This window comes from Chelmon rostratus, chromosome 22, assembly GCF_017976325.1.
Source record: "Chelmon rostratus isolate fCheRos1 chromosome 22, fCheRos1.pri, whole genome shotgun sequence".
NCBI lineage: Eukaryota > Metazoa > Chordata > Actinopteri > Chaetodontiformes > Chaetodontidae > Chelmon > Chelmon rostratus.
Window position 1 is genome coordinate 6143910 of NC_055679.1, and position 12296 is coordinate 6156205.

Consider the following 12296-nt stretch of genomic DNA (forward strand, 5'->3'; position numbering starts at 1 on the left):
GAGATAGCTAGAGTTCACAAAAAGAGGCTTATTTTCTCACTGCTGACCTCATCCAGGGTACAGACAGAGAGAGGCTGATGCTGTGGACTCAACCTAAATATGGACACATCAGATGTCCCAGACCCGCCTGTTTCCTCAGATGTGAAGACACAGGAATCTGTTCTTAAAACAAAACTGATTACAGATGATTGCATTATTTGTCTCCTGGGGACAATTCTTAAAGAAAAATTCCCCAAATCATCTTCTTACACAGTATATCATCAGTCATTCCTGAGTGAGGACTTGAAGACAGTGATAGGATTCGCCTCTTTCTCCCGTTCTCTCAACCTACCTCGCCGACTTCCACTTCAGCTACTGATTTCCTGTTTTGCAGCAACACCCATACAACATGACTAAACCCGCCTGAGCATTTAACTGTTTGTTTGTTTTTATATCTGCCAGTGAAGAAAGTGACAACAGTGCTGATAGCAGACTGAGATGTCTTCCATTTGAGAGAAAAACACACCTATCAAGCACAAACACAAAAGTTAACCTTGTTACCAAACAGGTCAGCAAACTGCTTTTTTACACAACCAGCACAGACAGAGCAACACCAGCCTTCATCTGGAGTCATGTCTCTGGACACCTGGCGGATGTAAGTCCAGTTCTCCTTCTTTTTTTTAGCTCAAACGCACAACTGTTTTCCCTAGCCAGTCGCTAACTTCATGTTCCCTTCGGCGCTAGGAAGGTAGCGTATAGTGTCGCTATCATCACATCTTTGCTGGAAATTGCTTGCTGTGTTTAGAAACGGAGTTATGAGCAATGAACAATTCATTTTATGTTACACAGAAACAGTTGATGAGTGGTTTATATAAAAATATTGATTAGAGCAGGTTTAACATGATGTCACGTTGCATATGTTTCCAGCATGGGTTGGAATAGTGGGAAAAGAGCCTTAACCCAGGCAGCGTTACAGCTATGTTCATCCCACTGGGGACTGAAACTTACCCAAACTAAACTTAAAATTACTTTGGAGGAAATCCTCCACCTCCACCAAATTGGTTGTGTCGGGTCATGCAACAGCCATTTAATTTGTCTAAAAACTGGAAACTGCACGTGGTATGCCAAACTTTACCAGCGGACTCGAAATAAACAGGCTGTGTTGGTCGACGCAGTGAGTCAACCGCTGACTCCTGATGTTGTTTTCATTCTCCTGCCTGTGTTTGGTCTCCAGACTAATCATTCTTTCAAGGCTCTGATGATCACGTACCATCAAGTCTGGCTACACCCTTCCCTTTTGACTTTCACCATGATATGAGAAATATTATCAGCAGGGAAGGAGACGGGCGTTTTGCAGCCCTGCTAAGAACTGGTATCCAGATGACTGGTGGAGGCCGAGCTCTTGTAACTTGCCAAGAATGCAGCAAATGTTTGGAATGGGGCACATTTTCCATCTGCCCACCCACCTTAAACTCAACAGGTAGCCTTTATAAAAAATTTTGGATGAAATTTCAACTCACATAAAGCAAAACTCAAGTCGACTTCAGCGCTGGGTGTTCCAAAATACACTGGAGGTGAAACATATTGTAGGTATATCATCCTGATAGAAGGTTTCAGGCCCTTTTCCTTGAAACTGTCTTTAATTTTCCATTGTGCATTCTCAGACTGAAGTCGGCGGTGGTTCTGAAAACAAACTGACCTCAATGATATAGTCGTTGCCGTCTTTTCCGTGGACAGCCTTCACTGCACAGATGTCGAGGCCACCAAACATCTCAGCGCAGGAATCCACCCACAGCCGATATCTAGAACACAGTGGCACTAGCAACTGATAAACCAATAATTAAAGACGCAATAATGGCTGCAGATATCATCAAGGGCGGGTTGAAGCATCAACAGCATTTGTGCATAAAAGCGGCGTCAGTTTGCGGAATTGATAGGTGTGAGATTTAGCAGAAAGAGAGATGAATGTTTAAAATACAGGAAAGGAAGTAAATTGTCTAAACAGGTCGGCATTTTTCCACCGTATCTCTGAGTCAGCTCACCTGTCAGTCATGGCGATCTGTTCCAACATGGCAGAGCCTGTGTTGGCCTTCCAGTTCCCAGAGATGGACGTTCTCCTGCGAACCAAAGAAAAGCATCAACAAATGAATCAACCTGCCTCCAGCCAGACAGCTGAAACACTTCCCCAAGACTTAGTGACTCACAATTCGCGCTTGTGCAGCCGAATAGAAAAGCTCATGGGAGAATCTATCGTCAGGTCAGCTCATCAGTGATGATGACTGCCACCCACACCTACTTTACGTTTGTGTCAGAGCCATTTAGGGTCATGTTTTCGGAGATGAGACAAGGCTGGGCTACTCTGTTCTTCTGCTTTTGGTTAAGCAGTTGTTCAGATTCAGAAAGCTGAAAGTTAAGACGGCGTTGACTCACAGTCTCTGTTGCTATATGCTCGGCTGAACTTACTGAACATGGTCTCTTGCTTCCAAATGACTGTGTGTCATACCTCCAAGAACTCATGACCCTACAGTCCACCACCCGCACTCTCAGATCCACTAACACCCTGCTCCTCCAAATCCCCAGCACCAGGCTCTCCACCATGGGAGGCCGAGCCTTTTGCTCGGCCGCACCACGTCTCTGGAACAGCCTTCCAACCCAGCTGAGGGCTATTCAGAGCCTAGACTCTTTTAAATCAGGCCTGAAAACGTTTTTATTCAGAAAGGCCTATGAATGTTGATTATGAATGTTTTTTTTTTGCTTAACCTTTTAACTAAGTGCACTAGAAATTACATTTATTATTATTATTATTATCTTGGCCGTAACCTCAGAAAGGCTTTTTAGTTGAAATAAAGGTCAAATTAATAAGAATTTAAAAAAACATCAAAAGTTCCTGGAGTTTTTGAGTGGACTGCAAACCATCTCTAGAGCATTTTCCCACAGCTGCTGTGTTCGACCGAGGAGCCGGAGGACCCAGCGACTTTATTTAGTTCCACAGTCGTAGCTTCTGATCCAAAAAAAGGTCCCTGCTCTGGGTGTAGTGCTTTCTGATGGCGTAGGAACTGTCAGGATGGGAATCACACTTTAAACGTCAGCCTGCTGTTTCGATCGGTTATCAGAGAAATTTGCCTGATCTCCATGGTTCCATGGTGGAGATGCAAATAAAATGTGCAAAGGAATTCTTGTTTAGTTGCTGTGGTTTCATAGTTCCATAGTTTGCACTGTTTAATGATGGTTTAAATGCTGTTTATGGAGGATTTTTAACGTGGGAAAATTGAATTTCTGGTGGGAAAGTGGCCAAAACTGTAAACACTGGTCCAATATAATAGCTTTACAGGCAGCTTAATTCATCTGTAATGGTATCAGCCATCACATGTGTTGACATAAAGTTACGCTCTTTGACCTTGTTGGCCCCACTATCAAACGTATGATGCTGGCGGTGTGAAACATCTTACATGTAAGCCTTGTAGTTGTTGCCGATCTTCTGGATGCGGATATCATACTTGGACTGGACGTAGGGCTCGGTGGTGGCGTAGGTCCCAGCCAGAGCCACCACGCTGGTGATGTCCTGGAAGTCCTGTTGGTTTTCAACTTTGATCTGCGGGAGAGAAGCCACTTGTTAGCGAGCGGTTAATTAAAAAGCGCGTCGTCAAAGCCGGCAGTGGCTGCTCAGAATCCCACAGGAATTTCACACTTCTGCACAGGCAGGATAATGAAGGGTCCCTGGATGGAAACACTGCCAGGGGCGGCTTTGAACTACGTCACCTCACTCCCATGGAGTGATTAGGCTGTAGACTGTACACAGAATGGGGGGAAATGACGCAATGGGACCCCATCAACACAAAACACGGCTCTTACATAAAACCCAAAGGTATTTTTCACCATAACTTTTAGATAATTAGGTAACAATGAGGTGCGACATTGCAAAATAGGAAGAAAACAACTAGTTGCCTCTCAGCGGCAGTCTGTGAGACCCTCATTTCTTTCTATCGACACTATCTTGGATACAAAAGCTCTCACCAAAGTTCTCAGGCATCACCTGTCATTTAAACAGCCTTGCTCTGATGTGTTCTTCTTTGGATTTTCTGTAAATGATTTTTCTTTCTGTGGTTCTCCTTTCTATATCTTCTTTAACTATGCTGATACATAGATTTATGAGGTGTACTCTGTCAGGTCGTGGGAAATGGGAAACTCATTCATCAGCAGCTTTAATGTATTGCAAACTGCCAGCGCTCAGTGTCTAAGATGCTAAATGATTCAGTCCAGAGCCTCCACTCACTCATCACCATCCAGCTCACTGGTATCGTCACAGTTCTACAGAGAGAAAGTGGAGGGAACGGTAAGGTCACATCATGAAAAAACACAAAGCACATAGAGGAGGCAGGAAGCGCTAGTTGTTCCTCTGGGGTTTCAACTCATCACACTGTTTTGCTCTTCTGAAGATGAGTTTAAATGTAGATTTATGTGGCCTTAGCAGGTGTTTAGTTCAGTAATTCACTCTAAAGTGGTATGCAAATGTGCTCGCAGTTGACTGTTGCTTTAAGTTAGGCTTTGTGTATTTTCTGGGGTGTGCAGGGTACACTAATTTTGCCACAGATGCTAATATAGAGTAAACTAGACACTGTATATTAGCATGGCATGGAGAGCACAAATGGAAATTAGACTCTTTGTGAGGTCTTAGGAACTACTTTCATGCTGTGTTTATAAGGATTTAATTTAATGCACTTTCACACACAAACAATTTCTGAAAACCACTAAAAAAAGAAATGCAAATTATCCGGGTGGAACAAAGAAATCCCGAAGAGCTTTTAAAAATGATGCAAGCCTCGGCAAAAAATGAACAAGAGGACCGGCGGAGGGAAAACAAATAAAGCAAAACGGAGCAAGAGCGAGAACGGTACCAAAACAATAAAAGTAGGTTTAAATGTTGAAAAGAAGAGCAGGCGGCTTTGATGGTTAATGTGGTCCAGTAAACAGAGTTGTTAGTTTGATGGGCAATAAAATGAAAATGCTTGTTGAAACCCACATAAAAAGCTGTCCAACTGAAAATAAATGCATTTGTTTCTCGAATGTGTTCAGAAGGCAGACTAGAGGCCGATGAAGTACATGTCAGATGAACAGAAATGAACTGTTTCTCATGTTGAATCCAAGGGTGCAGCATTAATACAGCACACACACATTCTAATTTTAATCTTGGCCTGTTACTGTTTATTGCCTATCACATTATTTTATAAATGGCATAAAGGCATGTGCACAGTATTTATTATAGTTATTATAAGTGTGTGCATCCAGCTAATTTCTTTCATGCTATACAGAGTGACTGAAGCCTTGAGGCTGAGCACCCAACCTTTCCCGTGTGCAGAGAGCGGGCAGAAGTTGAGAAAACAAAATCAAGCGAGTGAAGGGAAGTGACTCAAGGTAGAACTTGATAGCTGGTGGCAGGTCCAGCTCTGAGCTGTAAGCACGCAAATCCATCCAGAGAATTACGCAATTCCTCTGAGAAACTAAACAAACCGTAACGATGCAGACAGAAAGCGAAAAGGTAAGCCAGAGGAGGTGAAGCGCTGGCATAGAGATGAAGAACGGCGTCTGGTGGAAAAAGTCATGTCATACTGGTCAGTGTCCAGACATACAGATGACATACTGGCTGAAATACACAGCCGATTGATCAAAAAACATGTAATGGAAACCTGGTTGGTATGATGTGACTATACCAACATTATCAAAGTCCAGTTAACATTAACCCTCACACAGGTGTTTTGTTAGCATTTCTTAGCCCTTTCATTGACTCCCATGTGATACATTCGTGCTGTGTTGCCAGTGTGAGCTATACTGTGCATACATCAGAGTATAATGTGACTGAATCATAGTGTTTACATGTGAAGTCCTGGAGTCACAGATGGGGCTGTTATTTCCTGTGACCAAAACATCAAACTTCCCTTCAACTGTGACGGTGTAACTCTTGCTGAACAGCGGCCCCTCTGGCCACACATGGTACAGTCATTACAGACAGTGGCACACTGACTTCCCCTTAAATTCTCATGATTCTCTTAGGTCACTTGCCTTAAAGACATCACTGAGTGCGAGTGAAATGAGACCACAGGAAACAATAAACATGTCTCCTAGTGAGATAGTGTTTGTTTATGTTTTACTTTTGTGATGAAACTATTGAAATGTTCACATGCAGCATGATAAAATGCAATGTAACTGCAAACTTACAGAGAGAAAAGTCATTAAGTTAGTTATTATAGCCACAATAGAATACTGGTCATACCAGACCATGTAAAGCTATAGCAGCAAAACCCCTAAAAGCATCAAATTGAGTCGGGGTGTGCTTTATTCTAAGTTATGTTGTATGCCAAACTTTGCTTTGGAAGAACAGCGCCCTCTTCCTGTTTCAGCAGGTTTTCTTCCGAAGGCAACCAAGAGGCTCACAGCGGAAAACACTGTAAGTAGCCTATCACAGTTCTCTCATTTATCTTTACAGTCATAGTGTTAAGGGCCCAATGTAATGACATGATTACTTAGACTCAAGTGCTGCATGCAGCACCATCAAGTTATGGCTGATGTTACATCATACAGGTGGAGTTTGGGTGAGTAAACGTGGTATCAGCAAGCATCCTTTGATCCACTTACAAAAGCATTACACTTTACTGTCAAAAGCAAACCAAACAGCAACGACCTAAATCCCACATGTTCCTGTCCGTTCTCAGAGCTCTGTGAGGTCTGAGGGGTTAAACGAGGTCCTGCTCTACAAGGGCCTGCCAAGTTCCCCTTGAGCCTTCAGGGAAATTCTATAGCATGTCTGGCTCCTGAGCAGGAAACCAAGCCCATCCAGACAGACGAGGGCAAAAGACATATAGGAAGTGTCTCCTCCTGTGAATCCAAATAACGGGCGGGAGAGAGAGAGTAAGTGTGTGAACCTTCTTACTGCTGTGTAGATTTTGTAACTCCGTGTCTTCAAACAGCTAAACATCAGTGTGCAGTTATTTCCATGCAGCAATCAGGCTAGATCGTCTGAAACCGTTAGGCGGCCAGACTGTGTGAGACAACATCAAAAGTGAAACTACCCGTGTGCTGTACTCAGACCTGATCAGTGGATTGTCGGAGTGCGCTTCTGCCATCGTAACAGTGCAGACAGAGTGAGGCAGGAACATACTGCACACCTCACAGCCTGATCAGAACTGTGATTTGGCCATCATGGCTGCTTTTCAAGATCACGGAGACATGATGGGGGTTTAGGTTTCCAATCTCTGGCCGGTTTTGAACCTCAGACCAGTCAAAGCTGCTCCGAACATCACATGTTTGATTTGCATAACTCGACTCGAGACGCATTCAAGTGTGAGTGTGAGCCTGAAATTTGAGCAGCTAAAAGTGGAAATCTGAACTTTGTGTGGTGGTCTGAAAAAGTCATTTTTTTCAAGTGTGACACGGACTTTTTTCATTTACCAAATTATTTTGGTTGTGACAAACATAAAAGAACAGATCGTGTGTGTTTTTGTCTGTTTATGTCAAGGAACTCACCTTTCCCATGCCAGCGTGGGCGTGCCCCATCTTGACCACCACCGGGTAGGAAGGGGTTGTGACCTGCAGAACAACATCAGACTATTAGTTGGTATGATAACCTTGGTCTCTCTGTAGCTGGGTGGGGGTGGTGGAGTTAGAACCTGCAGAATAAAAGTTGGAAGCTCAGGGATTGTTGGCTGCTCAGAAAAGGATGTCACACTAAGTAGGGACATTCAGTACTGTACTTGGCACTCTAAATATACAAGAAGACAGACATGTGGTAAACACCACATTGAGAGACAACCAAAAGTGGAAAACTATTTCCTTTGCAACTGATTTGGATGCGTATGTGAAGTGTCCAGAACCGTGGCCTTGTAAAGAAACGCACTGGCTCTTGCCATCCCGCTGAACTTAAAGCTGCCCTGTTAAGGAGGCGCGAGGTGGAGACGGAAGAATGTTGGTTTATTACACAAACGAGCGAGGTTCTGGGAAGCTGGGTGGAAGACCACAGCTCACTGAGACTGTGGACAAACCAGACAGGCTGCAAACACGCTGTTTCTCATAGTTTGGAGGACTGAAGAGGGTGAAACATCAACAGATTACTTCAAACCTCCCTGTGGTTTAAACGCCCCTTGAAAAATCCACTGATATGATTGTAAGTGGGATGTAATGTAAGAGGGACTTTTCCAGTTTCAAAAGGACTTCCTCCAACCTTGTGATAATAGCTCTTAGGCAGCAGTGATTGTCTGTGTAAGGGGCTCTTCAGTTAACAGCAATAATGAGGAATAAAAAATGGTACTTTTGTGATAATTTATTGATGTTTGCATACAAATACTGCACATACACTTCTATACATCATCCAGAATCTGCACGGAGCTTAGCACTAAAACAACACCCTGCTTCAATGTGGGGTTTCAGGCGCACTTCTAGACAGATGTGACTGTTGCTCAGGACCGTTTCCCCCCCAAATGTTTCTCGTAATTCAGAATGTGTTCATGCGTGTTGCACTTTCACAAAGGCATTCAGATGTGAGAATCCAAAAGTTTACACAAAGTTTACAGTGATTATCTGTGTGAGCGCCTCGAGGTGAAGCCCCATTAAATCGCGTAATCAATGTTCAGGCCAAAGGCACGGGGGCCGGATCACGCATGGAGGAAGGGACTGCTAAACAGCTGCTCACACTTCATCCAAAACCCTTCCCCGACAGTTGACAGGGCCGCACATCCTAATGTTGCTGACAGCTTGTTTTGTGCTGAGCCTTGAACAGACATCGAGCTGCTTGAGGGTATGAGCGCCGCCTCTGCTGACAGGTTCTGACAGCACAGGCCTGGCCAACACGCTGCCAAGATAAAGTGTGCTCTAATTGTCTCCATTATCACTTAACAAGTGCCAGAGTACAGAAGGGAGGTAAGACTGTATCAAGGAGTCCACTTTATAATCCACTTAAAAGTGATGTACTGCATGTATGATGCATTTAGCAATACAGTAAAGTGTGGAAATACCAACTGTAAGAATATAGTAGATTTAACTGCAATTCAGAGAGTCTGAGTGTAAACAGCCACACAAGGCAAACCAGTGAAGTTTTTATGGACAAGCAGTGGGATATTCTACACCAGAAGACAGCCAGCTACTCTGCATCAACCAAACCAATCATGTTTTTCACCGCTGAAGACCAGATTCTAGTCTAAAAGTCTCCGAGACAAGCCAGAGGGCAGCACAGGCCTGGCAGAGCGACGCCAGGGAAGATACCAAGTGCCTGATGATGTTGCTGAGTCATAGATTTCAAACAAACTCTACAGGATCCACAATTGATATCAAAGGAACACTTATAATTTAGTGTTGCACTTCCATAACGTTGGTGGGCTTCCATAAAAAAGAATTGTCAGCATCAAAGCAGCAGAGTCAAAGCTATCATGGCTTGGGGTACAAATCCTTCTTACATAACTCTTATTATTAGTAGGAATTAAGTTGGTTTAATGGCTTTCAACAAAATGAGGTAGTATTTTCTGTGTTTTACAAACAGGCTATGCAAGGCCAGTCGGCACAGCTGATACGTGTGTGCGCCTCACATGACGAATGATAAGATGCCTGAGGTTTAGCGAGTATGTGAGAGGAGCACAGCAGCAGCAGCGGCACAGTGTGGACGTCTGTTCGTCCGCTGGAAAGAAGTGTTACGGGTGGAAGGGGCCGCAGCCACCCACTCTGTCTGGACATGTTCCTTCCAGTCATTCCCATCAGCGTGCCAATGACGGCAGACGGCGAACATGTTGGGGACAGACGACCACATCCTCCGCCCCCGATGAAAGCGGAGCGTCAGACGGAGACGTGCGCTCACTGTTGTTTTCTGACGGCCTCACTGACCACAAAAAAAAAAGCACCGTCACTGAAATTGCCATATCTGGGAAGGATTTACCTATAAGCCACAAAGCAATGCCTGACATTTTGACACCATATGAGCCAGACGGTTTGCAGGTTCATCCTGGCTGTTCCAGAGTCTGCTGATTCACCGTTTTAAAGCACGATCACACCAGAAAGAAGCGCAGCAGAACTCTTCACTCAGATATCTGTGGTTCTAGGAGCTCGGTGGCCTAGTTGGGTTAGCTGGTCAACATCTGTATGTAGCAAGCTAACTGCTAACACACTAGTCACAATAGCTGTCAAAGCCTGTGTCTGTTTTGTCTCCACTGTGTCATTTACTCCTCACTGACATTTTGTTCACAGGATTGTTGCCACCGATGGGCTATAAAACCTCAAATGACAGCTAGCGAACTTGCTAGAAGAATGTTACTGAAGTTAACAAGCCAAGCCAACAAGCAAGGCTAACAAGTCCAGTGACTAAAGCATGATTGATTTTGCCAACATTTTGCAAAACTTCCTTTAAAATGCAATTGCCATAAATGTTGGTGTGATCATCTGTCTGCAAAATCTATATGATGCTGAACTTGTTTTATATATTGTTATTAAATCACTATTTTGACCTGTATTTCATGACTCTACACTTGGTTTTATATATATTTTTTAGAAAATCTTTTTGCAAATTGAATACCTTATGCTTTTTCTTGGATTTTTTACTTCTCTGTTGGAGCTTCTCGCTATAAAACTGTGGCTGGGACCTTTCCATCAGACATACGGGAGGCTATTTTATGGGGAGTGCCTCTATTTTACAGTAACTGATATTCTTTACAAGACTGTTCAACAAAACAAGTTTCCGTCCTTAAAAAAGCCTAAGGTGGCCATTAGTGGCCGTGAGCTCTAAGATGTGGAAATTTTGGTTTAAAACTTCAGCTTTCTGTTTCATCCCAGTTGCATGCGCGCCACTCGCCCTTTTGTTCCCAGCAGAAATCTGTAAAAGGCATCCAGTGTGGTAAAGACGTTAAGAAGTCACGTTAAAAAAGCTAATTATATGGTGGGTGATTTCACCAGCCTATGTTTCATTTCGTAACACACAGGCTGCCTTCATTTACAATAAACGTGCCAGACGACCAGGCCTGGCACATAATGGAAATACTTCAGGGAAGCCCATCCACCCACACATGCATCCCCTCCCTCTGGCCGTATATGCGAAGCTGGTTGTAAGTGAGTCACGTAGGACTGTCGCGCAGGTCAGTGTCTGAGATGAATCAGCTTCCCTAACTTCAAAAACACCTCCATGTGACATTCCAATCCCACAAAACCTCTGTCCATGGTGGACTGGAAGTTTCCACATCCCACTGTGCACATTGAAGATGTGAGGGAACCACGACAGAAGGTCTTTATCCATTACTGATATACCTGTAGGTCCACACAAGGAGCATTCCTTTCACCACTTCACATATTAGGACCAATCACAACTAAAAAAACATTTCCCATTCGCTGACAAACAGAACAATTACCACAAGTTCCATTTAGCAGCTGTTCTGGTGCTGCAGGTCAAATCTTAGGTTTCGCTATCTCAAATCTGTACTATTAGAAACTGGTTGTAAATTGATCACACCTTGATTTAATAACGGATTTGGAAAAAGATTAAAGATTAAGGTAAAACTCTGCGATAGATGCCAAAACAAAGCATTAAAGGTCTGGGGATTTTTTTTTAAAAAAGTGGCTTTAAAAGGCTATAATCGGCTCTAATCCCAACAACATTAGATGAGATAAAGATCATTTTGGCTTGAAAGCAGCACTAATTGAGTTTTTGGCTGCTTGGGGCCAGCGGGACAACCTATGACCACAGCTTTGGATATTAACACAGTATAAAGTTGCTGATTTACACATCCAGCGGACAAACAGAATCATTAACATTCATATGGTGAATGTAAATTCAACATTCAGTCTCCTTTTAGCTCTGATTTGGTCTCTACCACTTTCTGAGTCAAAAATGTGGCTCTTAACCAGCTAAATCCTGCACTATGTTCATTAGCTAGCTTAGCTCTGCTGTTTAGCGCTTGGTAGAGTAGACTGTGTGCTGGTGCCAGATAGTACAGAGGCTTTATTACAGCATTTCTGATGAGAAAAGCTGCCTGCTGAGTCTGGAACCAGGTGACAACCATAACAGTCAGGTTGCTGGCTGTAAAAACCAAAACAAAAAACTGAAAGATGCTAAAACGGTACGTAGAGCTGAGAGGAATTCCAGGGTTGCATGAAAATTGTATGTGGATTTATCACCAGGAGCGACCCGTTTCTAATTACACATTGTCACCTGATCCATTGTATAAATAAAAATATTGATAGGTGAATTTTTAAAAGAACTTTGATCTTTAACTGTTCTAGGCACCATTACGAACACTGACCAAACTACTTAAAAAAACAGTCGCCATGGCCATCTATGACAAATCAGTAGGGAA

At 43.4% G+C, this 12296-nt stretch overlaps 1 protein-coding gene and 1 long non-coding RNA gene across 2 annotated transcripts in view; one reads left to right on the forward strand and one right to left on the reverse strand.

Annotated features, from left to right (window-relative positions):
• Positions 1-12296, reverse strand: part of LOC121625479 (synapsin-3-like) — an 83340-nt gene that overhangs the window by 7236 nt on the left and 63808 nt on the right. Inside the window, exons 6-9 of the mRNA XM_041963568.1 lie at positions 7498-7560; positions 3429-3571; positions 2022-2096; positions 1679-1781 (exon numbers count right to left, since the gene is read on the reverse strand). Coding sequence (XP_041819502.1) covers positions 1679-1781; positions 2022-2096; positions 3429-3571; positions 7498-7560 — 384 coding nt within the window. The remainder of the gene's footprint in view (positions 1-1678; positions 1782-2021; positions 2097-3428; positions 3572-7497; positions 7561-12296) is intronic.
• LOC121625482 lies at positions 474-10462 on the forward strand. The gene is made up of 2 exons (XR_006007915.1): positions 474-634; positions 9503-10462. It is a non-coding gene; the product is annotated as an uncharacterized LOC121625482 (long non-coding RNA).